General features: G+C 35.9%; 2 protein-coding genes and 1 gene segment (V, D, J or C); all 3 read left to right on the top strand.

Annotated features, from left to right (window-relative positions):
- Positions 1 to 4,847: 4,847 nt before the first annotated feature.
- Positions 4,848 to 7,794, top strand: LOC125146056. Its single transcript, XM_047821736.1, has 4 exons — positions 4,848 to 5,858; positions 6,004 to 6,162; positions 6,313 to 6,405; positions 6,895 to 7,794. The coding sequence occupies exons 1-4, from the start codon at positions 5,700 to 5,702 to the stop codon at positions 7,156 to 7,158; spliced, it is 675 nt and encodes a 224-aa protein (XP_047677692.1). The 5' UTR covers positions 4,848 to 5,699; the 3' UTR covers positions 7,159 to 7,794.
- Positions 7,795 to 9,486: 1,692 nt separating this feature from the next.
- LOC113636503 (embryonic polyadenylate-binding protein B-like) lies at positions 9,487 to 11,612 on the top strand. The gene is made up of 5 exons (XM_047810231.1): positions 9,487 to 9,665; positions 10,244 to 10,587; positions 10,815 to 10,948; positions 11,078 to 11,128; positions 11,556 to 11,612. The coding sequence occupies exons 2-5, from the start codon at positions 10,545 to 10,547 to the stop codon at positions 11,610 to 11,612; spliced, it is 285 nt and encodes a 94-aa protein (XP_047666187.1). The 5' UTR covers positions 9,487 to 9,665; positions 10,244 to 10,544.
- A 1,483-nt stretch (positions 11,613 to 13,095) lies between these two features.
- On the top strand, positions 13,096 to 13,659 carry LOC125146063. The segment is given in 2 exon segments: positions 13,096 to 13,150; positions 13,268 to 13,659. Coding segments are annotated over 2 exon segments (375 nt in total).
- Positions 13,660 to 16,626: the final 2,967 nt, after the last annotated feature.

Below are 16,626 nucleotides of genomic sequence, written 5' to 3'. Positions count from 1 at the left end.
TATCCCGAATCTTTGGACTGAAGCTTTACCGCTACACTGTAAATGCAAACATGGTATTTAATTAAAACTATTAATTTGACCTTAATCAGTTTTTATCAACCTGCTATTAACACTCGCTTTTAGTAAGTTACTTGTACTTTGAGGTTGAAAAATCTTACCAGCTGAGTCTACTTGAGTTGGATTAATTTAGAAAAAGTAAGTTTATGACATGTGGGCATGCGCAGATCAGTCCTCTCACGCTGGATGGCGATATTTTGTTCCCCACTATGGCCCCAACCTTCAATAGCTATTATTGGCCTATTGCTTACACAAGTCAACGTAACCTGATTTGTACAGATCATATCTCCTGACACCCTTAAACCACTCCAGGTGAAATGCTTAACCCCAACCAATCAAGCTGCTTCGGCGGGTCGGCGGGATTCGTAAATTTGCAGACATGTTACATCATGTCTGCTGACCAGGTGGAGCTGGACCTAAATATCTCTTCAACGGCACTTGTGTTTATCATCATCATAACAGTGATTCTTGTGCTTGGCACACTCATTTGGTAAGCAAATATTTTACCCTTGTGCAGACCGTGTTGTTTCTGTACGTTAAGTCAGCGCCAGTGTTTCTTGGACATAACGTGGCTATATTTTGATGAAGCTTGGTCAATACTTTATTATTATTTCAATACAAAACTTCCTCAGTGTTGAAAATAGGTAACTTTAAAGACTTGTCACGTTAAAATTGAGGAAAAACTTTAGTGTAACGGTCGCGGGTGTGCTCGTCATGCAAACGTGCCCGCGCCCATGCCCACCTGCCATGCCAGTAACTTTTGTTGAGTACTGACTAGCATGATGACAGACTGATCCCGGCGGTTTGTGAGTTTCCTGAGCTTTATAACTGTTGTTTATAAACTCAGGCAGAACATAGTCTGGATGTATCATTTTATTTTAAGCTAGGCTGTAAAGTTAGGATTATGCTAAATTAGCTAACTTTAGCTAACAACAATAACAGTCTGTGTTTATCAAAGACAGGATTACCACCGACATATGATTGGGGATATCACCACAGTCAACTAACTTAATGTTATTTTATTTAACAATTTAACACTCTGCACTTAACACTAGTCGATATTCGTAGCTGTGCCATTTAGATGGTTACCATAGTACCCAGATCAGACTCGGTACAGAAGAGTGTCTCCTTGTCTGAAAAGATCTTTACACTCAGTTTATCATAGCCTGTTATGACAGGGAATGTATTTGCTGGCATACTCAGCGGCTTACATTATTTAAGGTCATCTTGTACATATGTACATTTTAATACTGGGAACTGTCTGTGTGGGTTATACTGTAGGCCTATGTTACAGTCTTCACATGTACTTGTTTATGAGTTGTGGTGAGCTATGGTTGTGTTAAATTGTATTTTTTAACTGTCCCCTTCCAGGCTCAAGCAGATGGTGATCAATCCACACATTCCATTGTCCCAGCAATAAAAGGTATTATTTCAAATAATAACTGTATTATTATTGCATGCTAAAGTAAAAGTTATGCTTACATCAGAGCAAATTAAATCTTTCTTGTGTGTTAAAATTAATTCATCATTATAGTATATTTCATCATACAGAATATTTTGTGCATATTTTGAATGTCGAATATTTGATGTAATTAGTATTTCTGGACTGTCTCTATAGATACTGTGGGTCCATCACACCCAGGACTACAGTTCCCTTGATGTCTAACCACATAAGTGAGTCATTTATCATTTATCATTTACCTTTTGTACTGCTGTGTTCACTTGTCTTGAAGAAGTTCAATTATTAAAAGCTTGATAATTAGATTTTTGCAAGGATTTAGTTTTTCCTATAGCTCTGGTATTTCAAGTCTGATACTGCATGTTAGTGTTTTTGTCTTTTATGTTGCTAGGCTTGATGCTAAAATTATCTTTTCTTTCTTTTCAGATTTTTCAAAGAGACAAACCGTTTCATATGCAGTGGACGTGTAAGTACTGCACATTTTGTACTGAAAAGAGGGGCTACTTACTTAAGGATTACTGCTTAAAACATGGGTGCCACACTCGAATATCACCACTACCATGCCTTCATAAGGAATGCCTGTGCACATTTAAATCTTTCAATGCACTCAAAGTCCATCAACATGGCACACTCAAAAGGACCTAGGGAACGTGAGTGAAACTGCTTTCCATTGTCAGCTGTGTGACTTCGTGGAGCCTTGCACTGAAGCTGACTTTTTTACCCATTTACGAAGACATTTGAAGCTGAAGCAAAAGGTTTCTTGTCCATATCAAGGCTGTAACTTTCAGAGCAATGTTTATTCAACTTTTAATGCACATAAAAGCAAAGAACATCAAGACCACAATAAGATGGCATTCAAACCTGAAATTGTGTCACATAATGACCTTGAGGAACCTTCACCTCATATAAATATTCAACCCGAGGATAGTGCCCATGAAACTGATGAGGTTGAGTTTGAGGTTACTTAGCTCAGTGAAGATGTGGAGAACTTGTCATATTTTTCCTACCCTGTCGGATGTTATACGCCCACTTCCGGGCGGCAGCCATCTTGGCTGTGGCACTTCCGGGTTACACTATTTTATAATCCGCCTCACTATATAAGCACGCGGTCTGCAAACACTCCTTGCCAGATTGTCTCATCGCGTTACCGCTCGTGTATGCCTTTCCGGCCTGTAAGTTTCACTTTCATTCCCCGTGTTGGATTTCAGCCGGGTGTGTGTCAAACCGTGGATTTTCCCTTTTGTTATTTTTTGGATTACTCAATTTTGCCTTTGTCGGCCAGAGACCCTTTTTTGTATTTTTCCTTATTTCGTTTGTGGATCAGTCCTATTTTTCTGACATTTTGGTGGGATTTATTTTTTGTTTTTCCTTCTGTGGACTTAAGGGCCTTGTTGGATTATTCATTTGTTTTCTTCAAGAATTTTTCCTGGCCTCGCTCTTCTTGATTTTGTTTGTGGATTCTTCTCTTAGTCTCTTGTTGGAACATTTTGCTTGGCCTGTTTTTTCTGCGACTATTTATTTCTGTGTTGGATTATTCCCTGACATCATATACATTCCCTTATTAAATCTATTTTTTGTGGAAGTCGTATGTGTTCTGCATTTTTGGGTCCATACCCCCCTGCACTCTGACAGAACTTGGAGAGGCAGTTGGAACATAATGTAGCTGCTCTTTTTCTGACAATGTCATCAATTCTTAACATCTCTGAAAATGCCCTGCAAGAAGTTATAGAGCAGATCAACCAAATTCATGTGCTTTTACAGCCATTGTTACATACATGTTACATCGGTTGGAAAAATACTAAATCAACATTGTGGAGATGTTGAGGACTCTTTAGTGAGTGAGATAGCTAAAGTATTTACTGAGAATAATTTATTCCTGAAATTCACTTCTACTGGGGGGTCATTGTCAACCACTAGCAAGCAAACATCATACATTTCAAAAGAATTCTCAGTGGTAACGCCTGTTGAGATAGTCCTAAAAAATGACAGGCAGACAATTGTGTATATCCCCATACTAAAAATGCTGCAGACATTACTAAACAATGGAGACATTTTAGATATGGCCATGTCACCTGAGACAAATTTGTCACAAGGATACAGATCTCACTGGGATGGTTCCCGGTTTAAAGACAATTCTTTCTTGACAGAGGACGAAATCAGGATTGCTCTTTACTTGTACATAGATGATTTTGAGGTGGCTAACCTAACTTGGGAACCTCCAGAAAGAAACACAAGCTATGTGCAATTTACTGTGTACTTGGAAATCTACACCCTAAATATCGCTCCTCTCTTCGTACCATCCAGCTTGCTGTACTTTTCAAGGTCAGCAGTCTCTAAGACCATGGTTTTTCTTAAGCAACAGGGTGTACATGTTGAACAGTTAGGAGCCAGCATAAAAGGCACAGTATTATTTGTTGCAGCAGATAATTTAGTTGCCCATTTTTTGGGAGGGTTCTTTGAAAGCTTCACAGTACGTCATATGTGCCGATTCTGTATGGCCACACGAGAGGAAATACAACACAAGGAAGTGCGGACAGGCTCATTTCAACCGAGAACAAAAGAAAATCATGATAGACAGGTGCAAGATTTATTGCAGGATCCTACCATGGCTCAACAATATGGCATGAAAAGAAGCTGTCCACTTAGTGAAAGATTGGAACATTTTCATGTTGTCAATGGTTATCCTCCAGATCTTTTGCATGATCTTCTGGAGGGTGTTGTTCCGGCAGAACTGGCCTTGTGCTTGAAGGCACTAATATCAAAGGGATACTTCTCACTTGAAATCCTGAATGTGGCTATTAAAAAGTTTCCATATACATTTTCAGATAGAACAAACCAACCCCAGCTCATCGCAAAGAACTTTGCTTCCAAAGCAACAATTGGAGGAAATGGTCATGAAAATTGTACACTCTTTTGTCTTCTGCCACTACTGATAGGTCATCACATTCCTGAGGGGGATGAAACCTGGGAGGTTTTAATGAACTTAAAAGATGTAGTGGAATTGTCAGTGTCTGCAAACTTCTCAGAGGAGTCACTGCTTTCTTGACTGCAAGATTTCAGAACATAGAGATATATTTCAGAAGGTTTTCCCGAACGAGAAGCTACGACCGAAGCACCACTACATTGAGCACTACCCTCAACTAATTCAAACTTTTGGTCCATTGTGTGATGTGTGGACACATTGTGTGATGTGTTTTGAAGGCAAACAAGTTCTTCAAGAAAGTTGTGCATCACATTCACAACTTCAAGAACATACCCCTTACTTTAGCTGTCAGACACCAGCATATGATAGTCTTCCATTTAGCCGCTACCTCCTTTTTCAAGCCATCTGTTGAAATTAACAAAGTGAAGTCTGTAATCGTTCCTTCATTTCCTGAAAATGTGAAGAACTGTCTCTATCTCATGAATAACTACCAGAACACAGTCCTTGTAGCAGCTTCTGTTTGCATAGATGGCATTAAGTATAGTGCTAATATGGTTATTTCCGTTGGATCGTGCTCAGGGCTCCCAGATTTCAGACAAATAGCAAAGATTGTGGTGATCAATACAGACATAATATTTGTCAGCAGACTCATGACATCATGGTATAATGAGCATCTTAGAGCATACAAGCTCTGTAGTAGCCATTTGTCCACATTCTCTGTCACTCAGTTGTCTTAACTAAATGATGTTTTCCCAATTTCACTTTACAGAGTTGGAAACAAGCAGCTTAACTTAAACAGCACATATTATGCTGAGTGAGTCAACAGTTATCAAAATGGACCAGAGGTTGTTGCTGAGAGTCATCATCGCTGAAAATGATACAAGGAAGTTGACTTTAAATAAGAGACCACAGTCCATTGAAGAATTCAAAGTGCAACTGGTGGATAAACTGTCACTGCAGTATGACTTTAAACTGCAGTATGAAAATCAAGACTTCAATAATGCCCTCTGCAATTTGACTGAAATAACTGATTTACCTGAAAGAGCTACAGTTAAAATCATCCCTCTTGTGAGTCTCCATTTAACAGCATTGTCATCACCCACCACAACATCAGACACTGAGTGCAGCACAGCAGACACCGAGATCCTGTCGAATGTAGTAGCATCACCATCGCTAAGACAACAGTGGCCAGACTTATTTGACATACCCAATTTCTCAGTAGATGTTGAGTATAGGCTCAGATAGGCAGATCTTGCCTTTATGAAAGATGAAACACGTATGACTCTACCACGAGATATGAAGCATGACATAAAAAATCTAGAAAATCTTGCTGAGACGATGTACTTTGAAATTGTAAAAAAGGAGCCTGCTGTACAGACCATGGTTGAACGATGGCCAGCACTCTTTACAGAGAGACAGGTATGCTATTTTGATTCTCAACCAATAAAATAATGCAAATCAAAAATAAATTCAAGGTGTGTGGCTAGAAATCCAAACACTTGTTGGAATGTTAATACCTCTGCCACCTCTCCATCCTTACCCACCCCTCTCTCTACTTTTTCAGGTGTTTGCTGAGTTTAATAGAATCGCCATTAAGAATCTTGAGGGAGACTTCTTTGAGGCTCTGGACCAGTATGCCCCATGTTTCATCGAACTTTTCAAAACTAAAAAGGGAACTGTTGGCCAGAAACTCAGGGGGCTGATGCAGCACATGAGCTGGAGGGTAAGTAGGTTCATTTTGCTTTTGATCTGTACGATAGTTCATCAATCAAGTTCTAAATGAGCCGATCCAGACCAACCTATTTTATTTCCTGTCTGCTTGTGCATTGCAAATTACTCTGTTAACTGGTCTTTTCTCTCTGTGTATCATTAGATACCAGACGTGACAGTACTTCGCTCTGTTGTCCTCAAAGGCATTCCCATTTTACTCGGTGACGACTCCAGTGAATTCTACAAGACCTGCTCTGTAAGTACTTGCACATAAGAAAAAGTTGGGTCTGCATGAATATAAAACTATACCTATGTTATCAACCTGAAGCTGTAGAATCTGTAAGTATAGAAGCTGTAAATCTATCTGCTCGATATACAATATACATTTTGTACAGTGACTACTGTATTTTGTATAGCAATACCTCCACAACTAATCTGAGAGATATGTAAACAGCCAGTAAATAAAAATAACATTTTCCACATAAACATTATACACATTCATTAATTTCAAATCTAAGGAGTAGGAGTCTAGGTTGAAAAGTCAGTGTCACTGTTCAAGAATGTATAGACCTTGTTTTATCTCCATAGCTTTAGTTTAAATACCACATATATTTTGTTTGCTTTATTGTAACAATCCAGTGTGAAAACATATTTAAAGCCATATTCTCTGATAACATTACAACACTAAAAATAAATGTTTTAGAATAGCATAATTTGCAATGCTGAAGAATGTGTGTCTTTGTAGGATACAGCGAGAGACGAGGCCCTAGAATGCATCACTGTTGGTGTGCTGACAGTTGTCAGTGAAGATTGTCCTCACGAGGGTCAAAGCTCAGTGGACCTCCAGCCCATCTCCACTGCCATCATTCATCATTGGAGGGAGGTATTGTCATGGATCATATTAAAAACTTGCCTCAGGCAGTTTGTCTGTTGTTTGGGCTTACATATGCATTGCATTTGGATTACCCAAAATGCATGGCAAATACACTCAACTTCATTCAGACTGTGATGCTTGGACTGGGAAAGAAAAAACTCCAACCAAAACTGTTAACTCTGAAGAACAGTCTTCTGGGTTAGAACAGTAAAGAGCCATCAGCTGTCAGATAGCACTTTGAAGCTTTGCAGCTATTAATGTTCTCCTTTTATCAGAGAAAGTTTGATGCTTTCATGCAACTGATCTCGCTTATTTACGATCTCAATTAAAAAAAATAATCCCATTGAAGTCTGTACTATGTTATGCAGGTATGCTAATGGTTGAAATAGAGTTGTTTGCAAAGAGTAGTTAGTTGTTATTAGATGATAATGTCAGAAAAGAACCTATAAGGTTGTCCTTTTTACATTTGTGTTTTGGGAAAACTTTTAATAGTTGTAATGTAGTACAAATACAAACCCCAAGGAGTGATGTTTTTCTTTGTCTTGGTTTAATCTTTGGACTGTTCAATTTGGGAAACAAAAGCATTTGTTGTCTTTTCAGTTTTGATCAGAAATGCACTCATTTTGCATGCACTGAAGTCCTGTAGTTATCAGGTGTTTACCTCTTTAATATTGGGAGACTGTTATTAGCTCACAGAAATGTGGTTTTATTTTTTATATTTTTCCAAGTCATTTTCTACAGTTAAAATCAAACAACAACTTTGTTGTTTAGCTGCTGTTTTATACTTGAATGTGCATTGAATAAATGTTGTAATGGAGCTGAATCAACCCAGTGAGTGTTCTTTTAAAGTATATGTTTGTGGTGTGTTTGCCTTTATTAGATAGTAACAGCAAAAATAGATAAGAAATGGGGGAGAGAAAAGGCCACAGGTTGGACCCAAACCTGGGCAGCTGCAACAAGGACCCATTCAAGGAAATTGTTTTCTTTAATTTAAGTGAACTTGAAAAATGAGTGAGCAGAACTAAAAGTGTTAAGTTAATTAAGAACAAGAAGGCAAACATGACCTCTTCACATTCATCAAGACCATTTAGAAACTGTCTAACAATAAATAATAATAAATATAAGGATGGAGGATTTAAACTATGGAAAACTAAAGGTATTCAGACTATTAAAGACTTGTATCTTCCACCGCATTTCCCGCCGCATCTTCCACCGCGTTCACAGCTGTCAGACGGCTGCCCGACAGAAACTTTTGCAAAGCCCCCCGCTGTCTCTTCTTTTGTTCTTCTTCATTTTTTTCCTTTTTACGTTTTGCCGCACCAGAAAGCATCTTCAAAGTCAGCCTACTACTCAAAACACACCTGCCTGCTATATTTGTTGTCCCGCTCTGACGTCTGACCACCGCGCAGCGTACGTCTCCTCGGACTTAACTGGCTGGCGCCTCTATATAAATACAGTCTATGGTTAAAATAAACATTGTCACTATTTTTATTTAATTAATAAATAATGAAATAAATTGTAGATAGGACATTTGTACATTTTATTTTATTTTTATTATAATATATTATATATTATATATATATATATATATATATATATATATATATATATATATATATATATATATATATATTTTTTGGTCCCTCTGTCTGGGCCCCATCCCGCCAATTGGGCCCTAGGCACGTGCCTAGTTTGCCTTTGCGTTAATCCGGCTCTGCTCAGAGCGCTACACACTCTGATACAGATTGGCGCGCTGACTTTGGCGCAGGCGATGTCCGCACACCAAGCATCAAGCTCTTGAAAGTCGGCATCTTAAATAGTGGCGTGCACAGGTGTCGCGATTTGCGCTAATTTCAGCTACGTGACCGAGAGCCTATAAAGAGGAGTGCTGGTTGCCGTGAGTTTACCTGACATACACCCGTGACGTTACAAGTGCAGCTAATCCATAAACATGCGTTTCCATTGCATATGATCAGATAAAGTTTGTTAATTAAATGAGATTTTTCATATTAGTTAAAACTTTCACAAAGCTTCTGCAGTAGGATACAGACTGTAATATCTCCTGTGTGCCTATTAGATCATGAACATACACTGACATAGAGCATGAATACAGTAGGTTGTAGCTCCGCAATGAAATAATAATAATTGTAAAATAATAATCATATTTTTGTTTTGTTTTATAATATTCATTAATAATAGCTTTATTTTTCCTTTTTATATTTTATAAATGCTTTATATTTTTATAAATGCAATGATAATGAAAAAAATATTTCTAATTCTACTATTAAATATTTGTAACAAAAACTCAATAATAATAATGGGTTTTTTGCATTTTGTTTAATAATTCATTAATGATAATAGCTTTATTTTTCCTTTTTTTATATTTTATTAATGCTTGTTAATAACGATTATGAAAACTTTTTGTTCTTAATCTATTATTAAATATTTTTATCCACATCTTGCGAGCCCTGTTAGAACCTGTGCACACGTCATATCCGTCATGTTTCTTTAACTTGTTTATTTTTGTTTAAATCCAAACACAACACTGAGCTGCACGGAGCTACATCCGATAAAGGAAGAAAGAAATAAAGAAAACTCCATGGATTTCCGCGGTCCTCCCGACCAAACTCAGTCAGCTCACGGTAAGAGAATGTGACTTTAATTTCCTAGTGTTTTCATAATAAAGCAGGTTTAAATTACACCGTGTTATAATAATAATAACAATAATAATAATAATAATAATAATAATAATAATAATACACTAATGTTTTCTATCTAAGCGAGATCCTCTTTTGACGTGAATTAGCACAATGCTACTGTGCTAGCGAACTTGGACACAGGTATAAATGACAGTAAAAATACTGAACCGAATTGATGAGCTTGACTTAAGAATCGATTTTAATTTCACAATAAAATATTTCCTCTGTTGCTTGGTGACTTTTCACAATCCTGGCTACAGGTTTTACAGTAAACCAGGTATAACATAATGATTAGACACATACATGATTAGCTCCGGACTTTTAGTTACAATGTGTTTCTACCTGTAGAATGTAGCTAATCATTTCATTTACACAACAGCACAGTGATGAAGTATCTAAGGATTAATAGGAAAACATTACAGGCTTTTTTTTATTATTATTATAGTTTATTAATACTCTCTCTCTCTCCAAAATAAAATGTATTTTAACTTAAAAATTGTATTATGTTTTTCTGTATACAGGCTCCTTCATCTCCCAGTCTGAGGCACTGAACTGTGCTGCAGCTAAACCGATTCAAGCACACACACACACACACACACACACACACACACACACACACACACACACACACACAATAAGACAAGGTTTTTGCTTAATATTGCAATATATTATAATATATATTATAATATTACCTACATCTATGATGTTTAATTAATTCTATTTTTTTCTACCACCGATTCTACTTCTAATTACAACAATAATAATCTTTTACGTTCCCAGTCTGCTGTTCCTGCACCAGCTCGGAAGCCGCTGACAATCTACATGTTGGAGTCAACTGATCTGGATGAACAGATCAGGATGCTGTGTGAGTCTCACAGTCAGATACAAACTTAGACACAAATACATTTCCTCACAGCATAAGAAGACTTTCCCTTAAACACAACAGTGTCTACAGTCTACTTTACACTCCTCTTGCTTTTGGAATATGGAGCCAAACAAAACCAAACAAAAGACAAAGCAGCATGTCTCTCTCTCTCTCTGTCTGTCTGTCTGTCTGTCTGTCTGCCTGTTTGCCTGCCTGCCTGCCTGCAGATGAGTACATTTTTCCCCTAGTGGAGAAAATCCACCCGACTGGGGCCAAACATATAACCAGGTTGGTTATCGAAGGAGAGAACAATTACGACCTGCTTAACTTGATTGCAGAGCCCAACTGTCTGCATGCCCATGTACGTGTATATACACACACTCATACATAAACACACTCGTACATAAACAACAACTTGCTTATTCAATCCTCATCATACACAATCAAATAGATAAAATGCTGTAATTTACCATCATTTTTGTGTGTGCAGGTCGAGCAGATTGCTGCTGTGCTTCGGGCGAGGGAAGCTGGTCAGGATGTGGTAAGTACTCTGATACACACAATAATTCTTGGACAAATGCTACACAATATTATTCTGCAGTCATTATACACACTTTGCAATTTATAGCCAAAATATACAGTAAGCTCCCTAGATAGGTCAAATGTTTGGCCTGAAATGAAACATGTCCTGTTTGATACACAGTATAAGGATGAGCTCTCTTCTGCTTGATGAAGAGCTCTTAAGAACACTTGCTAGGGCAAAATGGGGACCAGATATTTCTTCAATCTGCTGAATAGAAATCTGCTGAATAGAATACATGCAGAATGACAATTTTGGAATATCATAATTATTAAGACCAGAGCAATAATATTATAATATTATAAACTGTAAATTTGGCAATTATCATTATATATAAAATAAAAATTACAATATAATAATCAGTGAATGTCTACTTTTCTTTTTTCAGCATTTTCCTGCACTCAAGAGAAAGAGGAGGAGAAAGAACAGCCAATTTTCTCAATAAACTGTACATTTATTGAGAAATTAACATAAAATATGGAATATACAATAATATATAATGTTTTAACATTAAAAACTTTGAATTAAAATATTAATGACTGTGTTTATTTAATAGTAATAATTACATAAGGAATAATTCAGACAATTTCTACACTTTTTTTTCCCTGAATAATGTTAATCTCCAAGTAAAGCAACAAAATAAAAACTTGTTTTTGTAATGGGAAATGTTGAGAAAAATCCAAGTGAAGGAGAGTGTGTGATAAAGTGTAAAAATAATAACTCAATCTAACTACCTGAATCTATAATGTATTAAAATCAGACTTTATAGCACAAAATCAATTAGGCCTAAGTGCCTTAGCTGTAGTAGATAAGCTAATCAAAATGACAATCACTCAGAGAAACACGGATCAAAAGAAGTTTTTTGATGAAAGGCCTAGTCAATATAATTATTAAAAATTTGTTATACACCTGGATACTGTAATGATTTGGAGTCGGGCTCCGCTTAAGCTTTCTTCCTCATGTCATCTCAAAGGTTTCTTCCATGTAACTGTTGCCTCTGGTTTACTCATGAGGGATTAAATCTACTTTAAAGTAAATTTAAAAAATTCAGCAAACTCAACCACATTGTACAAAAAGCACTACACATGACTGGAGCAGAGCCATGCTTTTCTCACACGATGGAGCTATTTACATGTTTACACTCACTTCTTCAGTCATATGTCTATGAGCACAGATTAATCACTGTCTTTACATCAATAATAGCAGTGGATCAAAGTACCTAAGACTCTGCTGCTAATTAATATATTAACTCTAACATTAAAGCTCAACCATCTCTCCCTATAAAAAATAAGCAGTGTATGACTGTATAGTGTACAGCTGTGTCATGGAGTCCACAGTGACAGAGAACTCTGTCATACAGGAATGATAGCTAAATTACTATTGCACTCCTTTTTTAAACAACATATTTAACAACATATATTTAACAACTAATTAAATAATTTTTTTGAATCTTGGACGAGCATCAAATCAATGTAATGTTCTTTATTAATAATTGTGCAAGCAAAAATAATCACAGCAGGAACAGAAAGACATCCAGGTAAAAGAGTTTCTTGTTAATTATTCCCACTAGAATTAGAGACAACACATAACAGATATTTAATATCTAATTAAATTAAGAGATTTCATTTTTAATTGTGATTTAATGATAGTATAATAATTATTTAAATAATGACATGATTCTAGTATATTATAGTGATTGGTAGCTTTTGCAATCTATAGTTTTATTAAAATAGATGTAGGTGATAGATGATAGGTGATAGATGATGTTGTTCCCCATGTGAGGCTGAATGTAAAGCAATAATGTTAGTAACAATTAAGAATCTTTCAGTAAGATAAGTGACACTGTTATGTGAGTGATGTTGTGGGGTGGAGCTTCATGAATCCTGATGATGTACATACCAGTGTACAGAAAGAATAGTTTCCTTCAGCTAACACCATTCACGATGTTCACTGTTCTGTTCATGTGTCTGTGGCTTTCACTGGGTGAGTTAACATTCTTATTATTGCAAAAAATAGTATGTTTTGAATTAGACATGAACACACGTGTAAAACCTTATTAGTCCTTATTATGTTAAAAACATATTCTCTTCTCTATGACAGGTGACTCCATGGCAGATCCAATAAAGTCACTTTTCACTCACAAAGTTGTGGATGAAGGTTATGATGTTACGCTGTCCTGCAGATACAAAAAAAGTTCTACATCAGACTACTTGTACTGGTACAGACAATATCCAAAATCTAAACCTGATTTCCTTTTTCATTTTATTCAAAGTGGAACCAAACTTTCTAACCCTCCACTAAGAATGTCTTTTAAAGTTGATGGAGATAAAGTGGATCTGATCATCTCCTCTGCTGCTGTATCAGACTCTGCTCTATACTACTGTGCTCTGCAGCCCACAGTGACAGGAAATCCAGCTGCACTGTACAAAAACTAACATACAGTTTTGTTATATTGAAAGCAATTCTGACAAACATTTAGAGAAGTTTACATGTAAGTTTTTGGGAAAGTCTCTTTCTTTCTCCTGAGTGTATATTATTGAATTATATTATTCAATATTTATCTACAATTTATGCACTTTTGTGAAGTGTTTCACTGAATTAAAGCTTTTGTCTCTGTTCACATTTATTAATCTAAAGCATCTATAATTGTGTAATTTACCCATTTGTTTTGAATCAGTAAAATTAAAAAACCATGTAACCATTTTTGTGGTGTATAAATGGTTTTATAGCTGGCGGATCAAAATTGAGTGTTTTGATGCACAACAATATGTTTTATTTATGTTTCTCAAAAAGCTAAGACTAAAATTAAATGCAATTTAGCTGCCAAAACTAACTCTGACAACAATGAAATTACACAGACAGAAAACTTTACAAGGTAGAACATTAATTCACTATTTAATGTAGTATTGGCTTAAAAGAATTTCATTTCACATTTAATTAACCCACAAACTATAGTGAGTTTTTCCAACAAAATGGAGACAGTCAACTCGTCTTCTGGTTCAGAAGTGACAATCCAAGCACTAATGTGATACTGAAGATCTTATCATGACACCAAGAAAGTGTGACTCTGTTAATCCACTAGGGGCAGAATAATGCTATAACTTTCACTCTGTAACTAGAAATTTTACAAAAACAAAGGTGAATAATTATAAGGTATGACTTCATGAGTTTTGTAATTTATTTATTTACAGGTATTAATTTTAAATTATGTTTTATATTTGTAGAATCATAATATATAATGAAGTCTGTAAAAAAGGTTCAAGGATGTAAAAAAATATACAAGGCATAATCCTACTTTATATTTTAATACCAATATGTGGATTTTTTTTTCCAAAGATGGAAAAAAAAAGTTTATTTATTTATTTATTTATTTATTTATTTATTTATTTATTTATTACTATTATGGACACATCACTTGTTTTGTACGTGATATATCTATTTGTACATTTAGAATATATCTTTCAGATAAACATATTTCAGATGAGTTAATCTGTATTTTTTTTTTTTTTCCAGTTTGGCCTATTAGATATTGGACTTATTGTATTCTGACCTATTAACTACAATAAGTTTGACAACTTTGAATAAAAATCTAAATTAAATCTTTAATTATTCGATCTGGAACCCAAGATTCTTGACTTGATGCTATATTGAGATCTCATATTCAGCCAGTGTAATGACAGGAAGCTACACAGTGGCTTTGAATCTTGTTGTTCTTGAAAAGACCATTTTTAAGCCTGTTTGGTAAAGGAATTGTGCCAGAAAGCTACATTTAAAGACCCCATGATTTTCAAATCTATCTCTGGGTCTAGGTGTTTTACAAAGGTGTACTGACTTAGGACCTGCTTAAGCGCATTTGCTTTAGGAAGTGTGCATGGTACAGTCTTTGTACACAGGCCCCTCCTGAGCTTGGAGTTACATGCAGGTACTGTGGCACAGTGGTTTTTCTAACTGATATAGCGGTTACACCTCACACAAAGGAGAAGCTCTTCAAAGTATTCTTCCAGAAAGCCACACTGTTGGAACGGCTGTTGTGTACCGTTTGAAACCAAAGTCAACACTTCACCCAACACCAGGACCTGCCCTTATGTGGCTGAATGGTTCAAGCTAATGCCAAAATGCATAAAGAAGCTAATATTCACATCCAAAGTAAAATGTTCCCCCCACTGGTGGCCAATATACACTAAAGGTGTTGATGTACGTAAACCTGCAGATGGCATTAAATTATTATTATTATTTAATATTTTTATTGAGGAAGTATCACAAACAGTCATGTACAAATAATTATTATAGGTATTATAGGTATAGGTCACATAGTAGAGTTTGTAGCGATTTAAAATATTCCATGAAAGAGCCCCATTTATGGTGAAATTTTTCAGTTACCCCTGGATGAAAACTTTATCTTTTCCAGTTTAAGCAATGACATCACACTCTGGAGCCACACAGAAACTAAAGGTGTTTTAGAGGCTTTCCAGAGAAATAAGATGCACCTTATAGCCACAAGTGATGTAAATGTCAATATATCAGCCTGAGCAGGGTTCAGTTAAAACCAGAGGTGGGAGTAAGTCACACATGTGCAAGTCACAAGTAAGTCTCAAGTCTTAACCTTCAAGTCTCAAGCAAGTCCGAGTCAATTTTTGTGAGTGTCAAGTTAAGTCAAGTCACTGCTTTATGTCAAGCAATTCAAGTCAAGTCGTAGCTTGAGTCAAGCAAGTCACTGGCAAGTCATACAGATGTTTGATGATTTACCTAAATATTAAACAAAGTTAAATCTACAGTATTTAAGGTATTTACAGTATTTAAAACTCTGAGAGTTTTATTTTCAACAAAAATGATTATATGCATTTGGGTGTCCACATACAGGTGAGTTGTAAATACAATAAAAATCTAAAAATCAAAAGTACAAAGCCTGATGTAAATGTAGCTGAAATAAGGCACCATATAAAAGCATGAAAAGTTTCAATATGCCTCAAACATGGCAGAAGACCATGGAAAGTATATATAAAAAAGTGCAATGGTTTCTATGTAACCAAATGGCATTTTTTGAACGCCATTCCCTTTTAATGGGACGTGAACACATCCTTAAAGTAGATCCTTCCTTTTTAACAACAGAATAACAACAACAATCAATAACGTCAATCAAAAAATGTAAATTATTGAATCACACAAACCTTGAAGTGAATTAACTATTGGAGAGAGAGAGAGAGAGAGAGAGAGAGAGATGATTGGAGTGAGTGTAATTTATTAATATTAAAGGGATAGTTCACCTAAAAATAAAAATTCTGTCATCATTTTCTCACCCTCATGATGTTACAAACCTGTATAAATTTCTTTGTTTAGATGAACACACAGGTAGATATTTTGAAGAATGTTTGTAACCAAATCATTCATGAGCCACATTCACTTCCATAGTAATCTTTTTTCCACTATGGAAGTGAATGGGGCTCATGAATGGTTACCAT

Source organism: Tachysurus fulvidraco, chromosome 1, assembly GCF_022655615.1.
Source record: "Tachysurus fulvidraco isolate hzauxx_2018 chromosome 1, HZAU_PFXX_2.0, whole genome shotgun sequence".
NCBI lineage: Eukaryota > Metazoa > Chordata > Actinopteri > Siluriformes > Bagridae > Tachysurus > Tachysurus fulvidraco.
This window is presented reverse-complemented; position numbering and strand designations above follow the sequence as displayed.

What these genes read in the sequence shown, in the direction of transcription:
- LOC125146056 (XM_047821736.1), top strand. Translation starts at nt 5,700, where the DNA reads ATGAAAGATGAAACACGTATGACTCTACCACGAGATATGAAGCATGAC. An exon ending in CACTCTTTACAGAGAGACAG is followed by an intron (nt 5,859 to 6,003) that starts GTATGCTATTTT and finishes CTACTTTTTCAG; the next exon opens with GTGTTTGCTGAGTTTAATAG. An exon ending in AATTCTACAAGACCTGCTCT is followed by an intron (nt 6,406 to 6,894) that starts GTAAGTACTTGC and finishes GTGTCTTTGTAG; the next exon opens with GATACAGCGAGAGACGAGGC.
- LOC113636503 (XM_047810231.1), top strand. Translation starts at nt 10,545, where the DNA reads ATGTTGGAGTCAACTGATCTGGATGAACAGATCAGGATGCTGT. An exon ending in TGAACAGATCAGGATGCTGT is followed by an intron (nt 10,588 to 10,814) that starts GTGAGTCTCACA and finishes GCCTGCCTGCAG; the next exon opens with ATGAGTACATTTTTCCCCTA. An exon ending in GGGAAGCTGGTCAGGATGTG is followed by an intron (nt 11,129 to 11,555) that starts GTAAGTACTCTG and finishes TTCTTTTTTCAG; the next exon opens with CATTTTCCTGCACTCAAGAG.